Source organism: Alligator mississippiensis, chromosome 10 (genome assembly GCF_030867095.1).
Source record: "Alligator mississippiensis isolate rAllMis1 chromosome 10, rAllMis1, whole genome shotgun sequence".
Classification (NCBI taxonomy): Eukaryota; Metazoa; Chordata; order Crocodylia; family Alligatoridae; genus Alligator; species Alligator mississippiensis.
The window spans coordinates 54,109,098-54,133,355 of NC_081833.1; the positions used below are offsets into that span (position 1 = coordinate 54,109,098).

A 24,258-nucleotide genomic window follows, 5' to 3' on the forward strand; every position below is an offset into this window, starting at 1 on the left:
CACTGCTCAGGGTGCCCAGCTGTACCTCTAGCTAGTTTTATAGTAATTGATGCTTAAGCTCTTTGTGCCACTTTGATAGCCTCTGCTTCTCAGCCATTCCTGAAAATAGGGCAATAACTAGGGCATCCTAGAGGAATTGTTTGGGTAACTACCCAACAGAACTGCAGGTTCTTCTTAAGCCACAAACTAAATACCTACTTTATATACTGCAGGATTAAACTCAGATAAAATGCCCCTACTTTATGTTATAATATTGCTTGGAAAAGCAGTATAAAACAGTTTTTTTGAAATCTGTTTCAGTTGCACTTGAATGATGGGACAGTAGGTGTTGATGGAACATTAGCTTATGTGTCGCAGCAAGCATGGATATTTCATGGAAGCGTTAGACAAAATATATTATTTGGAACAGAATATAATGAACAGAGGTAAACATTAAAATATAGTGTACATGTGTGTTTTTACTGTATGTTCCTTTTTCTTTCCAATGAGCTCCATTTCTCTTAGAAGATAGACGCACCAGTAAAAAGTGATATTTACACATACATGTGGCAAAATATAAGGGCACTGAAAGTGCTAGATTCAATCTACATTCAGTAGAACTCAGTAATCTGCTGCAGTCATCAATGCCAAACATTATTTCCCAAAACATTACCTCCACAGCCAACCAAAAGTTGCTACCAGAAAGAGTGCAACAAGATCAATCACAAAACAGAAAACACCTGTGTGAGGATCCCAGCATCAACTTCCTTTAAAATTAAAGCTTCCAGGTCCCTCTATATACATGTACTTCCAACACTGCAAATTAAGTAATCTAATTAGTCAATTATTTTAATTATTTTTATATCTTTGAAGGCAATTGGATTATTTAAAAGTGATATTAACTTTATATCAGGCTGCAAATGGTGGCTGGTTTTTTGTTTCTTGTTTTTGGTTTTTTTCATGACTGACCTTATTATTAGGTACTTTCTTTCCTCAGGACCTGTACTGTACATACATCGTGATGATTATTTGATTATTATTTTAATCCTATTATTATGTGGCATGTGTTCAGATTTCAGATGCAGTAGTATGTGTGTCTAATATTAAAAGACAATGAGTGTGTTACGGTTTTCATAAGGTAAATAACAGGAACATCCCCAGAAATCAAAAGCAGCAGTTACTGAGTTCTGACACAACTAATTGATATATTGCAGATCTACACTGCAGTCTGCAAAGCAGTACAGATACATCCAAGCTAGGTTTAAATGATCTAGCTTGGGTACTAGTCCACCCACAGTAATGTGTAGCCGTGCACGTGCCAATAGCCCTGCCGAGAAAATTAATACAGATGGCTTATTCCCCTCTCCATAGCGATAGTGATAGTACATGCTTCTATATTTATACAGGCTGCACATATCACACAAAAGGCCATTTTACATGGGATGAGACTTTTTAAGTCCAAAATTGGAAGAAATTAACTATACTAAAAGAATCCAACCCATTGAAATATGGAAAAAATATAGGAAATACTAAATTCCCTTAAATACCTATGAAGTTTTCTCTGCAGTTTTTAAACGCTCTGTAGATATGACTTTCTCACCCTCCACTGGAAGCTGCCAAGTGCAGGACTGTATATCTACCCATATCGAATTTCATTATAAGAATTTGAGAAGCAACTTTGTCACAGGGCTGACTGCCTAATACATCTACAACACATATGCAAAGAAACCATGAGGGAGAGTGCTGGGTCTGAAAGAGTGAATGATAGCCACTGTCACTATTTCACATAGATCAAACAGTCATTCAAAATCCATGTTCTGATTTTGAGAATTTAAAAACACTAACGTTTCATTCTTCAGGTACAATTATGTAATCAATGCATGCAATCTGAAGGCAGATATGGAACTTCTTCCCGCTGGTGATATGACTGAAGTAAGTGTTCTTATGCAAACAAACAGCCAATCTGGTTCAATTTTGCCACATACTATAGAGAAGTACCAATCTTTCTTTCCATTGTTAAAATTGCTTTCCATTCTAAGTCCAGTTGTCAACCCACTCGCACTTCTGTTCCACCATGAATAAATTACCATACCTCATATTTTACATTTCACATCTAATTCTAGGCTAGAATTTTTTTGTCCTGGGAATGAAAATTAAATAAAGGGCCCTTGAAAATATTTTTTGACAAGTTTTCTATCTATTTGTTGCAAAAATATATTGAAAATATGAACTATGGGCAGAATCCTATTTCAGTTTGCACACCTGGGACTATGCTTGCCTGAGTATGTGCATACAATGCCACACACTTGCCTGGCCAGAGCACAGCCTACTGAGCATGTGTGGTAGTGGTATCAGTTCTTGCACATCTATACTGAATGTGGAATAAGATAGTAAATTGTGCGTAAGTGCTAAAAGTGACAGTTATGTGGCTGGGTGGTGGCCATTTGGGTGCATAAAGTGAAATAGGATTTTCCCCTAAGTGTTTCTCCTCTAAAAAAGGACTCTTGTGGTTTAGGCCTTTAGAAGAGGTATTATAGCAACATATCCTGAGCAGATAAATTAATCTCTCCAGCCATGAGTCAGGTGTGTAACTTGCTTTTAAGGAAGTAAAATTTTTTCCAGGGCTATCTTAGACACTTCTCTTTTTCCCAGGCTTTGCACAGACAACAGGGAACCTAAAAAGGTGCAAAATTGAGCTGAATTCTGTCTTCAATAAAATCTTGAGGGGCATAAAATATGAACAGTTATGCTACCATTTACCAAAGTGTATTGTTCACCCAGCTGTATAAAGAAAATGGGTTTATGACCTCCCAGATAAAGAAATAATTCTGTCCTACCTAAATAACCAATGGAAGGGTTCACTTCAGGTCATTATATAAAGAAGCCATTATTTTCTGGAAGCAGACTTAAGGGAATGGTGGTATTCCCTCAGCCATGTGACTGCAGACTACATTCCCAAGGATTTCCTTAGTTACTGTATGCCAACCATTTATGAATGACTTGTGAGGGTCAAAGCCTAAACAAGGCCTTGTAAACTAAAGCCAACAGAGCTATCCCAAGTTCCAGCAGCCTAGGATCTGGCCCTGAATATTTAGTCAGTTTTTTCCTAATTGGTGGGGTCCACCACATTAGGGAGTCTTGAAAATCAGTTAGCATTTGGGAGTGGGATGGAGGGTTGCAAGGCATTGAAAATGTTATTACAATCTAGAGCAAATAATCTTGCTCCTCTATTCCCTGAATGCTCCTAGTCTTTAAGGTCAAGTATTCTCTATCAATCAAATGTTTTTTGTCAACCCTTTGAAACACATAGAGTGTGTGTACATGAGACATTTACTGTGGAGTTGTTTAATTAGGTCTGCAGTAAATGTCTCAGCATCTACGCATGCAGCGCTATTAGGCCACGAGAAACTAATTAACTCTGCCACAGGTCAGTGTTTGTAGATACAAATACTATCCTATGGCAGAGTTCTTTAGTATGCAGCAACACATGCGTAGACGTTGATGCGGCTGGCTGGGGCACGAGGGTGCTTCAATGTGGGGGCTGCCTGCTGGTTAGCTCTGCACTGGAGAACACTTGTGCCCCAGTTATCCTCACCGCAGCACGCTGAGCCAGGTTGGAGTAGACCTGGGCTGGCAGGCTGACCCCCTGGACCTTCTGCCAGCCAGGGCTGCTCCAACCCGGCTCAACATGCTGTGGTCCCAGGGGCAATAAACTCCAGCAATACGTGCCAGAGTTAACGGTGTGCATTAATAGCACATGTAGATGTGCTCACTGATCCTCACTCAAATACACTATATAGTTTATTATTAACACCTTTATTTTACCCTTACTTTTATAGTAAGCATAAGAAGGTTGTAAAAAAATCTGATTTCAAATATGGGTTTGCCAACCTGAAAAGAACTGAGAAACACAGGGGATAAGAGCAAGTTAGTGTGAGGTAAAGTAGGGTGTGAACTTACGTGTGTCAGCTACTTTGCAGTATCTGCCCTTGTGAATGTTTTAACCCCTCTCCTTTTGCTAAATGCAAAGTAGCTTACCACACTTTCACTGCGGAGGATATAAACAGAGTTTGCTAAATGTTGCCAAATGAACCCAACACAACTGAAACATCGCTAAGCAAAACAGACGTCACCCATAGTCCCACAGGGTTCAGCCCCTGCTACTCCTGGGCTTCAGGGGCCTGATCCTATGGATCAACACTGGGGAAATGCCACCGTGTAACAAGACCTAGCCCCGTTACTACAAGGAGGAGCATGTCCGAACTGCCTGCAGCCCGGGACCCCACGCTCCCCCCACAAAGACAGACACAGCTGCACTGCAGCTGCACAGACCAGCCAGAACCTTGCATGGTGGATGCAGCCATGATGAGCAGCCCCGCTGGGGAAGGCCCACCCCTGCAAGAGCAGGGAGTTAAGAGCAGCCTGGAACGACTAGAAAGGGGGGCTTCTGGGGTGAAGAGAAGCAGCTGCTGCCAGGGATGCTCAGATGGTGTGATGCCTGGGTGAGTTTTTCCTTGCCTGGCAGAAGCCCTGCTGCCAACCTGTGCCCAGATCAGGGCTGACAGGGGCACCAGAACTACAACAAAGGGAACAGACAGTGGAGACCACAAATAGCCAGCATGACAATAAGTGCAACCTTTTTCATTTATTATTATTATTGGTTTGCGTTACCAGTTATGGTCTCTGAGCAGGGAGCAGGGCCTGGGGAGAAGCCCATAATCCAGGGGCAAGCCTCAGGCCAGCTGCCCAGGGAGGCCAGGGTCCTGATCTGTGGATCTTCAGTCAATGCTCCTTAGCTAGAGTAAAAGGGGTCAGAGTGTAGCAGTACATCTGACCCAACATGTCCAGCAACATCACTCCAGTGTGGCTACCTGAGTGGCTCACACACTGCAAGCAGGGAAACTCCAGGTACCTCCACTTGCAGAGGTGTGCTCAAGAGAATCCAATCTCGGGTGTGCCTCTGAAAATGGGGAAATCCTGGCAGGTGCTCCCAGGGCTTCAGGGGCCCTATTCTGCATGCAGAAGGATTCCCAGGGTGTTCAGGATCGGGCCCCTGAATTCCTGGGACCACCTGCTTAAGGCACCCGGCGAGCACAGGCAGCTGCAGGCTACCTGCACTTTCCTGCTTTAAAACAGACATCTGCCGCATAATAGCACATTTGGGCATCTGTGGCATAACAGAGGGCATGGGCATGTTTTTGCTTTCACTTTGAGCCACTAGAACAAATCTTATGAAGGCACAAAGGTGATATCTGTTTGCAGCCTAAGCTTCTTCAAATTTCTTCTGGATTAAGGGCCCACATGTGGGCAGTTACCATGCAGCAACTTGGAGTTCACAGCCTAGTTTACATTGCAGTAAGTCAAATCCCATACAAGGCTTAGCTATCTATTTTCTACAATAAAACATTTTCCTCCTTGAATTGTCTTTAATCAGTTGCTTTTCCAAATTGTTCTTTGTTTCATTAAACTCATATCTACAGCAATGCTGATCAAAATATTCTGAGTAATTTAACTAATGAATTTTGGCTTTTTTCTGTTGTTTATTTTCTGGGAGCAGTTTGTGCAATTCTCATATGTATTTATTATTTGAAGTTAGTCATAATTTTCCTAAGTGTCTATGTTTTTGCATGCAAGTCACAATTTACAATTCCATATGGAGATTTAAAATGCAAACAAATTATTAAAACAGAAAATATAATTGTTTGTGCGTTAACTGATGTTGCTAACTCAACTAACTCTACAACATAAATTTTACATTGCATATGTGACTGATACTGAGCATTTACACTATGCTGAATGCTCATAAAAGTGATCCAGTAAGGAAATGGAAACAGTACCATATATTTTACCATCATCTCTACCTCTTAAGCTCTAAACACCCTGTTTCAACATTTCATTAAATTCTCTTGTAAACTTCAGTATAAAGTTTCTTCACATATATGTTAGTGAGGCTCAGTTGTTTCTATACAGCAGTCTTACTTCAGGCTTAAGAAAAAATGCATGTTCAAGTTCTGCAGCAAGGGGTCCATAGTGTGGTGTACTCCCTCTGACAGACTCAAGAGCCCTTTTATCATTACAATGGGCCCTTGTACACGTGATGAAGGGTCCTTGTAAATGTGAAGAAATTGCCCTTTTTAGCAGTTTAATTGCCTTTTTAGCAATCTAATTGTGTCACGGTGTACATATTCAGTGGCTTATTGCAATTAAATTCTGTAACTGTGTACACCTGTGGTGGCATATTTCGATTTAACTAACTTTTTTTACAGAGCAAAGTAAAAGATATCTGATGTATTTTAGTTTGCTACATAACACATTACAGCAATATATCTGGAGATAGTGGCAGGGATGGTGCACAGGCCAGGCCACTCACTCCTTGGCTGTGGGAGACACAGGCAGGCTCTGGGAGAGGGGGAAAAAAAAAGATCAGGTCCCTAGCCACTTCTTTCTTTTTTTCCTCAGTGGAGCTTGCCCACATGAACTGCCTCTGGGTTGCACAGTCCCTGAACTGTGGGGGGCCTGGTGCTTCCCTCCACGGTGGTGATGCTTCCTGGGACTGCCTGGGTGGGGTGCTAGTGGGTGGGTGCCACCTGGGGTGGGGGTGCCACTGCCACGGAGGGAAGGACCTGGGCCACCCACAGCTCAGAGCCCACCAGCAGCTTGCCTCCTGGCTGTAGGAGACGTGGGCAGGCTCTGGGGAGGAAAAAAAAGATCAGGTCCCTCACCACTTTTTTTTTCTTTCAGTGGAGCCTGCCAGTGGTGGCAGGGTGGGGGCATGAGTTGACGGGGGCTGTCATTGTTCCATCACAGTGACAGAAGTCCCTAAATTGAAACAGTGGGTTTTTAATCAAAACAAAAACCCACCAATTAAAAACCCACCATTTCACTTTAGGGAGAACTAAACCCCCGGCACATGTACAACTGGCCAATCAGTCCATTTATTGTACCCCCAGAGTCCTTGTCTCTAGAGAACACAAACGAGACTTTTACCTTCAGATAAACAAACACATCTTCTCTTCAAGTACACAAACAACAAACACGGGAACCACCCTCTGATTTCCCTTCACTTTTCAGACTCAGAGAAAGAGTACTCTGTCCCAGGCTGCAGGGCTCAGCTTTTCCACCTCTTTTCTCTGCCTGGCCCTTTAAATCCAAAAACCATACACTTGGTATTCTCTCTACAGACCTAGAGAGAGACAATTCTGGCATGGTGCTTTTTGATCAGCTCCCTCATATTCTCTCCCTCCTCAGCCTTTTTCTCTGAGAGCTTCTTCACTTCCTTTGGGCCAGCTAATTATTCCCATCAACTTGGCCACTCTTCCCAGGCAGGTAAACAGGAAATCTCTGTCTCAGCCCAGCAGTTGGGTTGCAGCCACAGGCCTGCACCCTGCTACAGGGTCAAACCTAGTGTTAATAATCATAGACACTATTAAGGATAGAGTACTGTCAAAGGTAGGGACTTTGAGATTATGATAAATCATATTCTTGTAATTTTCCTTTCTGTCCTTCTGTGGACAGAAATGCACTTCTTCAAAACTAAGGGTGTTTACAGAAGTTATAAAGGGCACCTCAATCACGCTGTAACTTTTTGCACTTTATGCAAAGTGCTTAAAGTTACAGCATCATCCAAACCCAACACATATGTGGCTCCCGTGCATGGGGGTTCAGTGCCTCCATAGGCAAAGGCAGCAGGGGGCACTGTTGCCTGCTTTAGAAGCTCCTGGCTGTCAATACAGGTGGGGGGCCTCTGGTTCTTCTCCTTCAGAGCCAGTGGACATTGGGGACCCTCTCCCAGGGGGGGTGGGACCTGGCCAAGGACCCCCCAGACCTCATTGCTGGCTCGATCACACCCCACCCCCACCTGCATGGAGGCAGCCAGCCAGCTAGCTAAGTCTCCTTGAATTCTCCACCTCCTCCATGTGATAGACCCAGGGCCTGACACTTAATCCTTGAAGGGAACTGTATAGAAGATTCCTAAGTGCTCTAATTTAGAGCACCTTCATTTACTACCTGATTTAACAAGGGTTAATTTTTTGCACAGTCAGCCATTTTAAAAGTGTTCTGCAGCCATGCACATGTGTTATGCCATAGCTATAGAGTGCTTTCAGGAACCAGATCATGCAAAAAATTCACTTCTTTCTGCGCTCTAAGAAATAACTAAAGAGGTGGGTAACTAAGTGAAAAATAAGAGATGGGTACCCAGGTGTCCCAGCCAGCTATCAGAGAAACAGAGCTAAACAGCAAGAACTGAATATTAGCTATTACAATGAGTATGGTTGTTGCTACATTTGTTAACACAATCACCACATTATAAGTACTGTACCTGACCACTATCATAAAGTACTTTCACGGTTTTATACAGCAACTTTCAGATATATGTCATTAAAAACTAAGCTTCTTTTCTGTACTCATTCTTAGCCAATCTTCTTCCTAATTAGTTTCTAGATAATTCAAAGTACTTTGGTAGCTTTAGACTATTGTCACAAACCTCACTATAATTCTAGGTGCTAGAGGGGTATTCTGCAGGTTTTTCTTATGTTTGTTTTACTGATATGGTATGTGTGAGCTCCATGAAAATGCAATATTGTGCTATATTTATTTATGTTGCTTTTATCACTATATGGATTATACTATGCTGTCTGTGGATGCATCTACACATGCTATTAATGTGATACAGGCTGACTGTGCAGTACAATACTGTGTAGTAAGCCTTTCCTGGGAACGTGTCTACATGTGCACCCTGTTGGGAGCAAATCTGTTCCCAATGGCAGCATCCCAGTACAGAGCTGCTTCTACCCTGCTCTGCTTCCCTGCAGCAGCCAGGGGGAACTCTAGGCTCCCCTGGAGTGGTAGCCCAAGGGCTGCCAGGGATCACGGGGTCCAGTCCCAAAGCATGTGGGGCCAGGAGAGCTCTGCCAGCTGCAGCAGTGGCTGGCTTCTGGCTTTGTGCATGTCAGGAGGGGTCCTGATGTGCATGGAGCTGCGAGACCACTCCTACAGCAGCTAGCAGAGCTCTCCTGGGCCTGTGCACATTGGGACATGCAGCTGCCAGTGAGCCTCATGCCCAGTGGGGCTCCCACACAAAGCAGGGGGCTCACTGGAAGTTGTCTCACTTCTGGGGGCAGCTGCCTCAGGAGTGGGATAGGTTCCAGCCAGCTGCCTGCTGGACAGGGAATCCCAGCCCAGCAGGGGGCTCCCCACTAGCTGCCCTAGGAGTGGGACAGCTCCTGGCAAGCCCCCTGCTGGGCAAGGAATCCCTGTCTGGCTGGGGTCTGGCTGGCAGCTGCCCTAGGAGTGGGATAGATCCTGGCTAACTCCCTGATGGGTGGGGAATCCCTGCTCAGCCAAGGGCTCACTGGCATCTCCCCAGTCCCAGTTCTGTTTGGCTCCCAGTTCCTGTAGGGAGCCAGGAGCCATGCAGTGCTGGGAAGGGGTGGGGAAGCACAGGGCAGAGTGAAACCCCATCCCAGCACTGATCGGTTCCTGGCTCCTGGGAGGAGCAGCTCCAGGACTGGGGACAGAGAACTCCCCTGTCCTCTCTGGTCCCCTGCTGATGTGGGAGAATCAACCCCTCAATAGCAAAGGCATCTCTGAGAGATGGGCTGTTAGCTAGAAAGGATTCTGAGATGGGAACTATGTAGTAGATAGTTGAGGTCTTTTGGTTTTCCAGGCTTTGAGAGTTCAGGTCCCCAGGGTCAGGACTGACATTTTCAGCAGAAAGGCTCATCTCTGAAAATACTGGAAGGGCTCTCTGAAAGACTAAGTTCATAGATTCATAGATGTTAGGGTCAGAAGGGACCTCAATAGATCATCAAGTCTGACCCCCTGCATAGGCAGGAAAGAGTACTGGGTTTAGATGACCCCAGCTAGATGCCTATCTAACCTCCTCTTGAAGACCCCCAGGGTAGGGGAGAGCACCACCTCCCTTGGGAGCCCATTCCAGACTTTGGCCACTAACTGTGAAGTTCTTCCTAATGTCCAGTCTAAATCTGCTCTCTGCTAGCTTATGGCCATTATTTCTTGTAACCCCCAGGGGCGCCTTGGTGAATAAAACCTCACCAATTCCCTTCTGTGCCCCCATGATGAACTTATAGGCAGCCACAAGGTCGCCTCTCAACCTTCTCTTGTGGAGGCTGAAGAGGTCCAGATGCCCCAGTCTCTCCTCATAGGGCTTGGCCTGCAAGCGCTTAATCATACGAGTGGCCCTTCTCTGGACCCTCTCCAGGTTATCCACATCCCTCTTGAAGTGTGATGCCCAAAACTGCACGTGGTATTCCAGCTGTGGTCTGACCAGCGCCCGATAGAGGGGAATTATCACCTCCTTGGTTCTGTTCGTCATACATCTGCTGATGCACGATAAAGTGCCATTAGCTTTCCTAATGACCTCGTCACACTGACGACTCATGTTCATCTTGGAGACTCCGAGATCCCTTTCCACTTCCGTGCCTCCAAGCAGGTCATTCCCTAGGCTGTAGGTGTGCTGGACATTTTTCCTCCCTAGGTGCAGCATTTTGCATTTCTCCTTGTTGAATTGCATTCTGTTGTTTTCTGCCCATATGTCCAACCTGTCCAGGTCTGCTTGTAGTTGTTCCCTGCCCTCCTGCGTGTCCACTTCTCCCCACAGTTTTGTGTCATCCGCAAACTTGGACAGAGTACACTTCACTCCCTCGTCCAAGTTGCTGATGAAGACATTAAAGAGTATCGGTCCAAGGACTGAGCCCTGCGGGACCCTACTGCCCACACCCTTCCAGGTCGATACCGACCCATCCACCATGACTCTCTGGGTATGACCCTCTAGCCAATTCGCCACCTACCAGACTGTGTAGTCATCCAAGTCACAGCCTCTTAACTTGTTCACCAGTATGGGGTGGGATACCATATCAAAGGCCTTCCTGAAGTCTAAGTAAACAACGTCAACCCCTACTCCTGCATCCAGGTGTTTTGTAACCTGGTCATAAAAAGAGACTAGATTAGTCAGGCATGATCTACCTGCTATGAACCCATGCTGGTTTCCCCTCAGCATAATTTGTCCTGCCGGGCTCTCGCAAATGTGAGCCTTGATAATTTTTTCAAAGACTTTGCCTAGGATGGAGGTGAGACTGACTGGCCTATAGTTGCCTGGGTCCTCCTTCCTCCCCTTCTTGAAAATGGGGACCACATTGGCCGTTTTCCAGTCCTCCGGGACCTGGCCCATGCGCCATGAGTGTTCAAATATTCCCGCCAGTGGCTGTGCAATGACGTCGGCCAGTGCCTTCAGTACCCTCGGATGGAGCTCATCCGGGCCTGCCGACTTAAACGCATCCAGTTCCTCCAAGTGCCTCTGCACATCTCAGGGTCTACACTTGGTAGTCTGGCGCTCTGCTGCTGCCTCTCTACAATCCCAGTGAGAGACTTGTCGTGCCCCTCGCTTAGGAACACTGAGGCAAAGAACTCATTGAGGAGTTCAGCCTTGTCCCCCCTGTCCGTCACCAATTGCTTCTGTCCATTTAGTAGAGGTCCTATTCCTCCCTGGGCCTTCCTTTTACTCCCTATATATCTAAAAAACAATTTTTTGTTATCCTTAACTTGGGATGCCATCCTCAGCTCCATGGTAGCTTTGGCCTGTCTAACTGCCTCCCTACAAGCGCGAGCAGAGGAGGTATACTCCTCTTTAGTAATCTCTCCCCGTTTCCACTTTTTATATGCCCCCCTTTTGGCCTGTAGGCTGCTCTGGATTTCTCTGGTCAGCCAAGGGAGCCTCTTGGCCCCTTTCCCCCTTTTTCCCCGCATCGGGATTGTCTCCCTCTGTGCTCGAAGGATCATTTCCTTAAGGCACAGCCACCCTTCCTGGGCTCCCAACTCTTTAAAACTCTTACTCTGCAGTGCGTCCTTGACTAAATGCCTGAGTTCATTGAAATCAGCTTTCCTAAAGTCTAGCACTTTCACCCTACTAGTTACCTTACCCACTCGACATCTTATGGTGAATTCTATTATTTGGTGCTCACTGTCCCCCAGGTGACCACCAATCTGTAGGTCTCCTACAATGTCATCCCCCGTTGCCAATACCAGGTCCAGTAAGGCATTCCCCCTAGTGGGACCATGTACCTCCTGTGTCAGGTGGAGGTCCTGTACACAGGATAGGAATCTGCGTGAACGGTGGGACTTTGCTGTCTGCATCTCCCAGCAGATGTCTGGGTAGTTTAGGTCCCCCGTGACTACCACCTCCCTAGTTTTTATGGTCTCCGAGAGCTGCCTCAGGAGCCCCAAATCTATTTCTTCCCCTTGGTGTGGGGGTCTGTAGCAGACCCCTACCACCAAATCCCTTTCTCCTTGACCTCCATGTAACCTAACCCACAATCCTTCTACTTTCTCCGATTCCGTTTTGATAAGGGTCAATATATATTGCTCATTGTCATAGAGCGCCACCCCTCCCCTCTCTTTTCCACTCTATCCTTTCTGTACAGCTTATAACCCTCAATGTGTACCGCCCAGTCGTGGGAAGAATCTCACCAGGTTTCTGTTTGCCCTAAGTCGTAGGTGTTTTCTGCAAGCAGGAGTGCTTGCAGCTTGCAGCACAAGTTGTTGTCAGATGAGAAGGTAGTCTTTTTGTTCCATCTCCAGACTTTATGATCAGTTTTTCTTGTGTAATTCTTTCCTCCTTGTATTTATTTATTAAATCTTTTTATTGTTTTGTCTCCTTGCTGGTTGCCTGTGGTAAAGTGGATATCAGGGCAGATGTTATTCCAGGCTAACCCATTCTACAGGAAGGGGGACATAAAGTTGCCTTGGGTTCTTTTACCACCCAAGAGGAAGCCACTTGGAGCTGACAGAGCTGTGAAGCCCAGTAAAGGGAAGTTGAGCAGAGGTTTGCAGGGATAAGGAGTTAATCTAGGGAAAAACTTCATCTGTTTCTTGCAACAAGCAGCAGGACAGTGGGGAGAAACTCAGAGTTTTGGGAGAACCCCTCGAATGAGTTAGTGACAACTATGTCCTGAGGAATTTGCCAACTTACTATTCCTCCCTTTCAGAACTTTCATCACCAGTGGTTTCTTCTAGGAATCTTTAGTTCAGTGATTCCTGGACCAAGCAGGATGCACGAGCAGTGGATGAGATCATTGAAGTTAGCAGAAAGTAAAGATAGGCACAAGCCAGAAGTTTCAGGTCTGGATTCAATGTACATTTTTCCAAAGTTCAGGGACATCTGAACCCAAAATTCAGGGACATCTGAACACTGGAGAGTTATCTGCACTGTAATCATAAGCCTACTGAAACTGTGACTCATCTTTCCTTTTTAAGACCACTAGTCCTCTTTTTCATCTTGTGTCCCTTGTCTTTCCCCTTAAGTCCTTTTACTTGAACATGCTGGCTAGACCACTATAGATGAGTTCCTAAATATGTTGAAGCCTCCTCTTTTTATTACCTGCTTTGCACTGTATCATCCTAGATGTTCCCCTAACCTGAAATAGAATCAGGTTTAAACTTTAAGAGAATTCTGTGATAATGGAATTCAGCAATGCTTCCCCCATGGCCAGCCTAGCTTGTCAGTTTATTTTTTTATTCCCAACAATCTAAGTAGGACCATAAATAATCTTTTAACTGAAGGCTCAGTTGTATCTGTAAAGCATAAGCTTGTTTGCCAGGTGGCTTGAAGCTGTGTTATTACCAGAGGAAATTCAGGAGTCACCGTGCATTTGGTGCAATTCACCCACTGCTTTCTCTTGAGTCCATTTTTTTAATAGCACATTAATATTTTAGTGCCATGAGGTTTGATTTTCATATGGTAGTCCTGTTGTAACAATAATTAGCACTGTGATTTAAACCGTTTAGCCAATGTCAGAAGATTATTTTCCTTTATTCAGACGAAAAAAACAAGTCAGCTAATAATTATGAATCTGATCTTATATGCCTTGAATAAGCATTCCTCCATTTGATGTCAATGAAATTACTGCTTACAAATGCCTAAGAGGACCAATGTCAAAGAATTTTGGGTACCCAGTTTGAGAAGCCTACAGTTTTAGCACTCTGTAAATTTGTATATGTTCAGAGCAGGACTCCTATTGACTTTAGCCACGGTGATGAACACTCAGCACTTTCACAAATCAGGCTAGATGTCCCAAGTTGGATACCTAGGAAATGAGAAACATGCAATGCCGCCTCTGAAAATTCTGACTTTAATAGCTTGTCCAGCATTACTTAGGAATTCTGTAGCTGAGGCAATGGTAGACTTCAGTTCTCTGGGGAAATATTCAATTGTCTGTACCATGGAACATCCTTTTCTTCCTCATTCACTACACACCTTCCAACTTTAGGAGCAAATTAAGTGGAGTACCATGAACACCCAGAAGGAGAATGAAAGAATGAGGAAGGAATCGTGTGAAAAAAATGAAAGACTGATCATAAAGTGTATGTTCAAGGGGGAAATTTAAGGTTGCCCAGAAAACCTGAATTCTGAAATTCCTTACATTCTGAGCACTTGAATTTGCAACCTGTATGACTCTGTGATGCAGGGTTTGGGGTTGTTTTTTTCCCCCTAAATGTAATTTCCTGAGTGTCTCTAAAGTTCTGATAACTGTGTTTCATTGTGCTGCTATATCAACCTCCTCCCCAGTTGCGTTCCCATCTTCTTGCCTATTATCTCCCCTCACTTAACAAAGTTTATAAATAAATGAATACAGGGTCTTATAAGGTAAAACAATGGTCAACTTTAACTACAGACAGACTTTCACCTACACGAAAACTACTGGGCGCATCTACACATGATGCTACATCGCTATAGCAAGGCGCTATGGTGAAATAGTGTCTGCAGGCAGGAACTGTGACACCACGTGCTATGGCAACATAGTGCCTAAAAATAACTGCACAGCACACATGGTGCAGTATGGAGTGTTACTGATATGGTATGTTATGTTATCAGAAGGAAGTACTAAATGACGGCACAATAACAAAATCACCATGGCAACGTGTAGACAAGCCCACTTTCAATTAGCCTATATGAAATATCATCACACATATATATGTGTGTATTTGCATCTCCCTCTCTCTATCAAATCAAAATACTAAAAATAAACTAATGTACTGATCTTTTGTCATTTAAAGGTAGGTGAAAGAGGTCTTAACTTCTCTGGAGGCCAGAAGCAAAGAATCAGCTTAGCTCGTGCTGTTTACTCTAATAGAGACATTTACTTGTTGGATGATCCCTTGTCAGCAGTTGATGCACATGTCGGAAAATATATTTTTGAGAAATGCATAAGAGAAGCCCTTAAAAAAAAAACAATAGTACTTGTAACTCACCAACTGCAGGTAAATAAAGCAAAATTAACTTTCACTAATTGTAAATATAAAATACATTGTAGAATATGTATGTAGAAGTATAAATGTGAAACAACATTCAATTCTACAAATACATTCTTCATAAAGGAAAAACATGCTTTCTGTTATAAAAGGAATTGATGTATGTGGCACTGACCGCGGAGCCCCCCAAAGCACAGGGCCCAGGGTGGTCACTCTGATTCGCCCCCCTAGGGACAGCCCTGGCCCCAGGGAATGGGGAAAGGTGGCAGTATGCGGTGCCAGGGAAGCCAGGCTGCCAGTGACACCTGCAGTGGGGATGCTGTTAGTGGGAGAAGCATGGTTGGGGAGCACCCACACAGAGCAGTGCTACTGGGGTAGAGTACTCATGTGGCACCATGTTGCTCTGTAAAATTGGGAGCTATAGGTACTTTCAAAAGTAACTTAAGTAATCTCCAACTATTATTTTCTTTTTCTTTGCTATGAATAAGACAAAATTTGTTTTGCTCATAGTTGCTGCTCTTCAGGTAAATATTATTATCATCATGTATTTTCTGAAAATAATTCCTGGCCCTAAAGTAAATTATGGTCAAAATATATAAATAAAGATTTTTCCTTTAGGCTAAAAGCAGACAACAACTTTAATTGAACTCTTATTAGGCCAGGATATGACTTGAATCAAAACAGATGTGGCACAGCCATTTGCACAACAGACTAAAATGGCAATTAAGTTGAATTAGCCACGATTATTCAGAGACGAGGTTCTAATTCAAATAATTCACAGGTACTTCATGTGGGACAATGGGTTTGGCAGCCTGTAAAGTCTGGGGTTTGCTGCGAGATAAAATGATCAAAGATGAATCAAGTTGGTTGTTGTTTTCAGCCTTACATTCCATCCCTGTTTCCTACATCAGGGAGTGAAGCATAGACTTCATTAAGCAAAATTTGAATCAAGAAGCAGAAAAATGTAATCAGCTGCTTCCAGTTCTTCATTTCCCCCATTAGTGGTGGGTATCTTTATCAGTTTATGTTTCAGCTACCTTAAGGAAAAATTCATAATAATTAAAAATAAATATTGGTAGTTAGTTTATTAGGCACTCTAATTTCTCACTGATGCACTAGAGATTACTGAGCAATTTATTAATATACATGGAAGAAACATTTATTAAATATCATTTGACCATGCTGCATGAGTTATTAGCCATTTTTATTAGCTGCATGAGTTATTAGTAATTGCCAAGTTAGCTAGTGAAAACTACTTCCGATATAGTACTGGGGACCTTGCCATTGGCACTAATGTGTACTTAAAAAACAGTATGCAGGAACTGCAAGATCAGGCCTACTGATGGAGTTGTTTGTCATTAAGGATATTAAGAATGAGCCAGATACAACAAAATCTACAAGTTAGACTTCAATGAACAGCACTTTTTGTGGGCCTCACCAACTTTTCCATTGATTTCTTTGGGGTTTGGATCAAGTCCCATATCTGTGATCTTATCACTTATTGTCCACAATCAACAAGTGTGTTCTGAGAAAAATATTTTCTTATGGGCTGTGCCAGGCAAATGGTACAATAGGGGATCAGTAGAATCCACTTGTTTTTTGATGATGCTTCTGTTCCTATTTTGAGTTCAAATGTTCACTTGGTCTGACACCATCCTTTTCCCCCAGCTTAATTCTGACCTCTGTGCTTATGTAATACATATGGAGTATAAGGCTCATATTTGAGCAGACATTTCTCTCCAGTCTGGCTAAGTACTGTGCTTCAAGCCTCTCCTCCGGTAAACAGGAATATAGATATCCCTTTCAAAATATTAATTTTCCACAGTTTATACTTTAACCTTAATTAGAGTATAAATGTCTATGTTCAGAATTAGCACTTTTATATCTAGAATGCCTCATAGCTACGTAATGCAAAAACTATCCTTCCTTTTTCACTGATCCAGTATGACCATTTATATTTTTTTCCTGCTAGTAATATAAAAGCAATTTGCCAGCAGGTGGCACAGAAGTTACAGCTTATACTGTCTTGAAGTACAAGCTGGAGAAGAATGCCCTGCACTAATATAAGAAAGTAGCGTGGCATGTAATAAATGCCAAAATCTAAATTAATGAAACTTTAAGGTCAGAGATAAAAGAAAAGTCAAGAAAAGCAAAATGTAAAATTCCTGCAACAATATTAACTGGGGACCTGCATTCATCGTGCATATGTTATGGTTGTTTTTATTTAACAGTGTAAACAGAAATATAGAGAAATAACAAAAATAGATAAGTATAACCCAATTGACACTGCTATAGAAGGCTTTAATGAGGTTCTTACTTCTTATTTTATCTGGAAACCTCAATGTTGCACTAATGTCAGTTGCATTTAACTGCATAACTTTTTTCTAAAAAGTTCAGTGTTATGGTGAAAATGCACCAGTGCACATGTCCAGGAGTCCCCGATCTGAGTAAGTGTACTTCAAGATGTGCAGACTTGTAAGAGGTAATTGTGAGATGCTTAAAAAAAACCACCTGCATCCTTGCCTCCCTGGAACCCCCTGAGGAATGGTTGGGGAGGACGGGGGAGGACCATCAGAAATTATATGGAATGGGTTTCACCCCCACATTGGGAAAAAGCAAAATTTAAAGGTATATTGCTATTCACCTACTTCAAATTTCTCGGTCCATTCCGGGGCAGACAACACAAGGGCCTTGGCCTGAACTGAAAGTACCATGTAACACATGAATGTGTTTTGGAAGGATAATAAGTGGTCTGCCAAATAATGTCATGCCAGGTTTAGGGCCTCTTTTCTGTCAGACAGATAGCAATAAAACCCAGAAATGTAACTGGGAATTTAGGTGCCTTAGGCAAGGTGGGAGATGTTCTGCTAAGGGCCAGACAGTGGTGAGGGTGGGGTGCTCAGCGGGAGAGAGCCTTACCAGAAACTCAAAAAACCTTGACTGCTGCTCCTACCACTGCAGCGCATTCTCCCTTTATACTGGGCCTGCCACTACCCCTTTACCATCTCCATATACACCAGCAGTGGCTCTAAATAGGGACCCAGGGCTCAAGCCCTACACACTGACTCCTAGTTATAGTAATGGTAAAACCTGTCTCCATTATCCAGACCAAATGTCTTGGCTGGGATATAGGATGGCCCACAAGGGAAAAATGAAAAATACTCTCATTAAAGCAAGGAAATGCCAGTGGAGCCAACCTGCTCCATGAAACGTACAAGGCAAGGAGAACTTGGAAGATTTGTGCAGAAACAGATCTTCCATCTGAACTTCATGTTGGATCTCCCCAAACATCTACCATGGGCTGCTGGTTATCATGACAGACAAAGGGTATTCCTTAACTTCCTGCCCCCAGCAGGTCCTGCGCAGCAGCTATATTGGTTTTGCTTCCATTGGTCCCTTCTACACCTGCAGCAATAAAGGAAGCATTGTTTTTATTAAGCCTAGGGAGTATGCTTCAGATTTATCAGAGACAAAATAAACAGAAATGCAATCAGTAAATTAATTAGAGTGCCCCTGTTCTTTGGCAATCTGTAAATAATATGTCAGACCTTTGGGGTCATATCCAGCTAAGAGCTTTGCTGCTCTAAACTATGTTGGGCTCAGCACAGAAACAGTCCAAAAGCAATACAGCTATGAACAGTTTCTTTTCTTTGCAATTCCTCCTCAGCTGAGAAGTAAACCAATTAATTTGGTTAAAAGGAACCCAAGCAAGCTATTTTAATAATTTTGACTGAATCCTTGTAACAAAACTGACTGTATTGGAAAGCCATTTTAAAAACAATCCCTTTACGTGTTCAATTGTGACACACAAAAAGGAACACTGATCCTTGCATGATGGTAGCAAATGAACAAGAAATTGCTGAAATTTTCTCAACTGTGAAATGAAACTTGTTAATTATCATCATTCTATTGAAAATACTAGATACATGCATTTATTTCTACTGTAATCACAACAATTTTTATAGAATCACTCTTGCATTTTTAAAAACCCTGTAGTATTTGGAATTCTGTGATGAAGTCATTTTATTAGAAGATGGAGAAATATGTGAAACTGGAACTCACAAAAAATTAATGGAAGAACAGGGACGCTATGCCCAACTAATTGAAAACCTCCATAAGGAGCAGGCAAAGGTAACACATAACCCTTAGTACTAAACATACTCTGCTACTGACATGTTATTGAATACTGAAAGAGGAGGTTCCGATTTCACTTGCAAATTTGCCATTTTTTGCAGAAGCCAAAACATGTTTTGATTGAATCAGTAATAGAACCTAGGATGAAAAACCAAGACAAGAGTGATACCTCTAGAAGTTCTAAAGAAGGAGCTATAAATCCTGGTAAAATAAGTTATTTAATAAAGAATAAGAGGCTACTGTCTACAATGTGTAAAGAAAGTCTAGTTATGTGTCTGTTATTTCATACTCACAGGTTCCAACATGCCTAAAGAAGGAATCATCAATAAGGAACCTGAAAGAGACACACAAGGGAGAAGCACAACGGGTAGGTTAAACAGAATCCCTCTTCCTCTTGCTACTTTTTAGACATTGCTTTTTAGATGAATGAGTTTAATTGAAAATAAATATAACTTTCTGGTTTGAAAAGGACTGCTACTTTCAATCTTGTACTTTCTATCCATAATGAGCTAGTTTCTGCTTCTCAGTTCCTCTTGCCTGGACTGACTGCAAGATCTTTGGGGCATGTCAACCTTTTGTTTTCTATGGATGCATCTACACGTTGCCATGTGGTACGGCGATGTTGCTATGGCACTGTACTTTAGTACTTCCTTTTGGAGCTAATTTGAGGTAGGAGATACTTACAAAAGGAAATACTAAAGCACAGTGCAGTATGGGTGCTTACTACACCATGCATCTGGCTCATGGTTAGATTTCACTGCTACATTGCTGTAGCGGTGCACTATACCCAGGGAGCGCGCCACTACAGCAACACAGCTGGCAAACACCTATAGACACTCATGATTGCTATGTCATCATAGTGCACCATATGGCAATTTACTGTGTCATTATGTCACCACAGGGCAACTTGTAGATGCGACTCATTTGTCCTATGATGAGTGGGACTTCCACAAACGGACTCCAGGTATGGACACTGTGACAGGGGGCTGGCTTGTGGCTAGTCACCGTACTGGCCTGCCCCTCTGTCTAGGGCAGTCTGCCCTGTCTCGCCTGCCACAACTTGTTGTAATAAACTTGATGCAAAATGTAAGAGGCTGCCTATTTAATGCCCTGATGCCTAGGGTGTTACACACAGCTCTGACCTTCCCTGTACCACGTCTCATGTCTCACAGATGGCATCCCAGAGTTCTTCCTCATTGACCCACACTCAGCCTCAAAATGTCTGAGGGTTTACTGGTGTCTCCCTCAGCCTCACCACATCTGAAGGCTTACTGGGGTCCAACTCCTCTGCCCCCTCACTGGGGCTACTCCTCCACTCATTGGGGTGACAACTTACACCCCCTCACTGGGGCTAACTCCCCAAACTATTTGTGGGGCTGGCCTATACACAGACCTTTAGGTCACTCTTGCTGTCCTACTCCATGTGCCCCCAGTATAGCCCTTCAGGCCACCCTTGTGGCCCTAATCTATGTGGCTCATTCTCTCACTACACCCCTTTACTGGGGTCAACACTTTTCCCCCTTGCTGGGGCCACTCTTCCATGCCCTCATTGGGGCCAAATCCACACCCCCTTACTGGGGCCTTGGGGTCTTACACCTCATGGGCTCAGGTGTCTGAAGACATGCCTGCCCCTACTGCCTGTCCCTCCAGGTTGTGGGGACTAGGGCTATAAGGTGCCCCTTACTCACCTTTCACTATGGAGGCAACTGGCATGGCATTTCCTGGGGACCACCCTGCCACAGGCAGCCCCACCACACCATCCTACCCCAGCAGGCTATAGTTTTACATCATGCCCCAGGTCCAGAAGCCTCCTGCCATCCCCATAACTCCTGCCCTTTCCTCCAAGGATGTTCCATGAGCAGCAGCTCAAGCAGGTGATGTTCTTCGCTGGCTGCTTGCAGCACAACTTCTGGCTCATCTATGAGAGCCTGAGTTAAAATAGAGACTGCTCAGCCCCTCCCTCCTAACCCAGGGCCTTCCTGCGGTCATGTGACTGCCTCATCAGGGCTGGCCTGCACCTGCCAGCTGCTCTGCTGCCTGTTCTGGCCCTTTAAATTGGAAAGCACCAAAGGTGCTCTGCCACAGACACACAAGCAACTTACTGTGATGTAAATGGGGGCGGGGACCTGCAGCATGTTTACTATTCCACAGTAATTGCCTGTGTGTACATTCTTACATAACAGTAAATGACAGCTAATCCACAGTAACTTAATCTTCTTTCAGTGTGAGCTAAACTACCTCAGATTAGCTCCTATATACTGGGTGCGTCAACACGAGATGCTTTACTGCTCAGTAGAACAGTTTACTGCGCAGTAAGTGTGTTTGTCTACATATGTGCACGCTTACTGGGCTCATCTGTATGAGGCGCTTAATGCACGGTAGTCAGATAACACTGCGCAGTAGCATTCCAGGCAAAAAATATGCTAATACGTTACTGCACAGTAGTATTAGGCTACTGCACAGTAAGCACACTAAAAACCCATGTGCCAGTCCTACTGTACAGTTACTGTAGTTACTACGCATTTAGTAAATACTTCATTAAGCAAGCACTAAATTAAATGCGCACTAACTACTGCACATTAATGAACATATAGACATGCCCATTGGGGGCATCTACATGTGAATTTACTGCACATTAAATTTAATGCACAGTAATTTACTGTGCAGTCAGTGGGTTTAAGCCAGCATCTACATGTGCACATGTTAAAGCACATGTTAAAGCTAAAGTTAGTCCCAAGTCAGTCCACATACACAGTGTTACTGTGCAGTAAGGTGTCTACACGTATGTTACTGTGCAGTAACTAATTGTGCATAAATTGGATACCTGCATGATGCAAATATCAAATTTATATGCCCAAGTTGGTGTAAGTTGCCGTATTTATTGTGCAGTACAGGCATACATGTGTAGATATCGTCCATACTACACAGTATTTTTTGGTTACTGTGCAGTAATTTCAGTTACTGCACAGTAAATGTGCACATGGAGATGTGCCCACTGTGTACTAAACTGGTCTGATTGTAATTACATTTGCTACCTGCAAATGCAAGTATCAGATTTACTTGTGATAAGTTCTGCACAGTAGCACTCATGTAGATTCCTGACTGGAAGCAAATCTGCTCCCAGTTGGCTGGCCAGCAGGGGGCAGGAAGTTTCTCCCTGCCCTCTCGGAGCTACCTGCTGACAGGGTGGGCTCTGCCACTGGACCCTCGGCAGGGTCTATGTCTGCCTATCCCAGAAGCGGGGAGCTCCCAGGCCCCTGCTCTGAGATTGCGGTCAAGGAGCGGGGGCTGGGAGATCCTTATCTCCTAGCCCCCCACTTCACCATTATCCTTAGAATGGGCAATAAGACATACACATGAATACAAAAAGGCATTGGGGCAAAACTAAATGTAGAAAAAGTAAGTGCCTGGTGGTGGGGAAGATGGAAGGAATAGAAAACTGGGGTTACAGGTCATAACAGACCAAATCAATATACTGAGTGTGGAGGTGTATGTGCAGTTGACAGGTGAAACAGCCTGGAAGAAGGTGAAAGGGAAGGCTAAACAAAAAATGGAGCTGGTATGAACGCAAGGTGTTAATGGCAGGACAGGTAAATGTAATTGAGGTGGTGATACTCCCAATCATACTGTATGTAGGCATGGTGTTTCCTCTGTTGTGGACCACTGCACACAGGATTCAATTGGAAGTAATGGTGTTCTTTTGGAAAGCCAAAAGGGAAAGGCTTAGGAGAACAACACTATACAAGGAAAAATTGATTTGAAGGTGGGGCTTCCCAGATGTGTTTCTGCTTGTTTATGCACAGTATCTCAATCTATGCTCCACAGAAGGGAATAAGGGGGCATCAAAGGTCACTCTCATGGCCCTGGGTCTGGACAAAGCTCACAATGTACTAGAAGATTGTAAAATTTGTAAATCAATACAGTGTGTAGACAATAGTTGCAACAGAGTTGGTGGACCATAAAAATGTCAAGGCCTGAGTCAGGGAGAAGGAGACTATGTTCCCAGTTGGGAAGTTCATAGGGGACAAAGCCTGGACAATTTGGAAGGAGGTGTTTGACAAAAGCTTGCAGAAACAGCATTGGGACTTTGTTTGACTGTTAGCATGTTCACTTATACTGCTATTGGTGCTCCATTACAGTTGGGGTATGTGTAGAACAGGTAAATGCCCCAGACAAACATGTCCAGGGATGAAAGCATAGCAAATGTGATGTGGGACTGTCAGTTCACTAAAATGGTCTGAGGGAAGGCAGAGAAACTCCAAGAGTTGGGTGCTAAGAGCCAACTCACACTAGAAGTGGTTCTCTGTGGAGTGTGGGCCAGGGAGGACAGAGGAGCGTGGAATGCTGTAGTGAGGTTTTGCACACATTGTGGAAGGCAAGAAACTTACTAGTCTTGCAACAACTGAAACTCTCTGTAGAAGATGCATTGCGTTTGGGCTTGAGCAAACTGGGGTAGTATTGCTGGTGGGACACAAGAGAACTAGGTAAGGAGTAGGTGATGGATTTATGAAAAAGAAAAGAATGGAGATACCTAGTAGATCTAGGAAGCTAAAAAGATGATGAGGCCTGAGAGGTGGCAGAGCTATAGCTGCAGGCCAGGAATTGGCTATGAAAAGGCATGATAGGGGCTAAGATATATATGAAATAAGGGGTGATAGGCATTAATAGATGAGTTTGGAAGGTGACAGGGAATAATGTGATATTAAGAAATTAAAATGTTTAGTCCCCTATATTAAATGGGAATTTGGGGAAGAGGGGAATCGTTAGATAATGTATAAATTTTCTTTTTTTTTTTTTTGGTCTTATTTGTCAAAGTTTTAGAAGCTGATGGAAACATGTTTTAAGTCTTGACCTAAGCCTTATTGTTTTGTTTGTTTG

The 24,258-nt window shown here is 43.6% G+C and overlaps 1 protein-coding gene across 1 annotated transcript in view; it reads left to right on the plus strand.

The window, feature by feature from the left end:
- Nucleotides 1-24,258, plus strand: part of LOC102563172 (ATP-binding cassette sub-family C member 12) — a 91,995-nt gene that overhangs the window by 30,891 nt on the left and 36,846 nt on the right. The window contains exons 13-18 of the mRNA XM_059713920.1: nucleotides 301-425; nucleotides 1,839-1,911; nucleotides 15,052-15,255; nucleotides 19,243-19,377; nucleotides 19,482-19,584; nucleotides 19,676-19,747. Coding sequence (XP_059569903.1) covers nucleotides 301-425; nucleotides 1,839-1,911; nucleotides 15,052-15,255; nucleotides 19,243-19,377; nucleotides 19,482-19,584; nucleotides 19,676-19,747 — 712 coding nt within the window. The remainder of the gene's footprint in view (nucleotides 1-300; nucleotides 426-1,838; nucleotides 1,912-15,051; nucleotides 15,256-19,242; nucleotides 19,378-19,481; nucleotides 19,585-19,675; nucleotides 19,748-24,258) is intronic.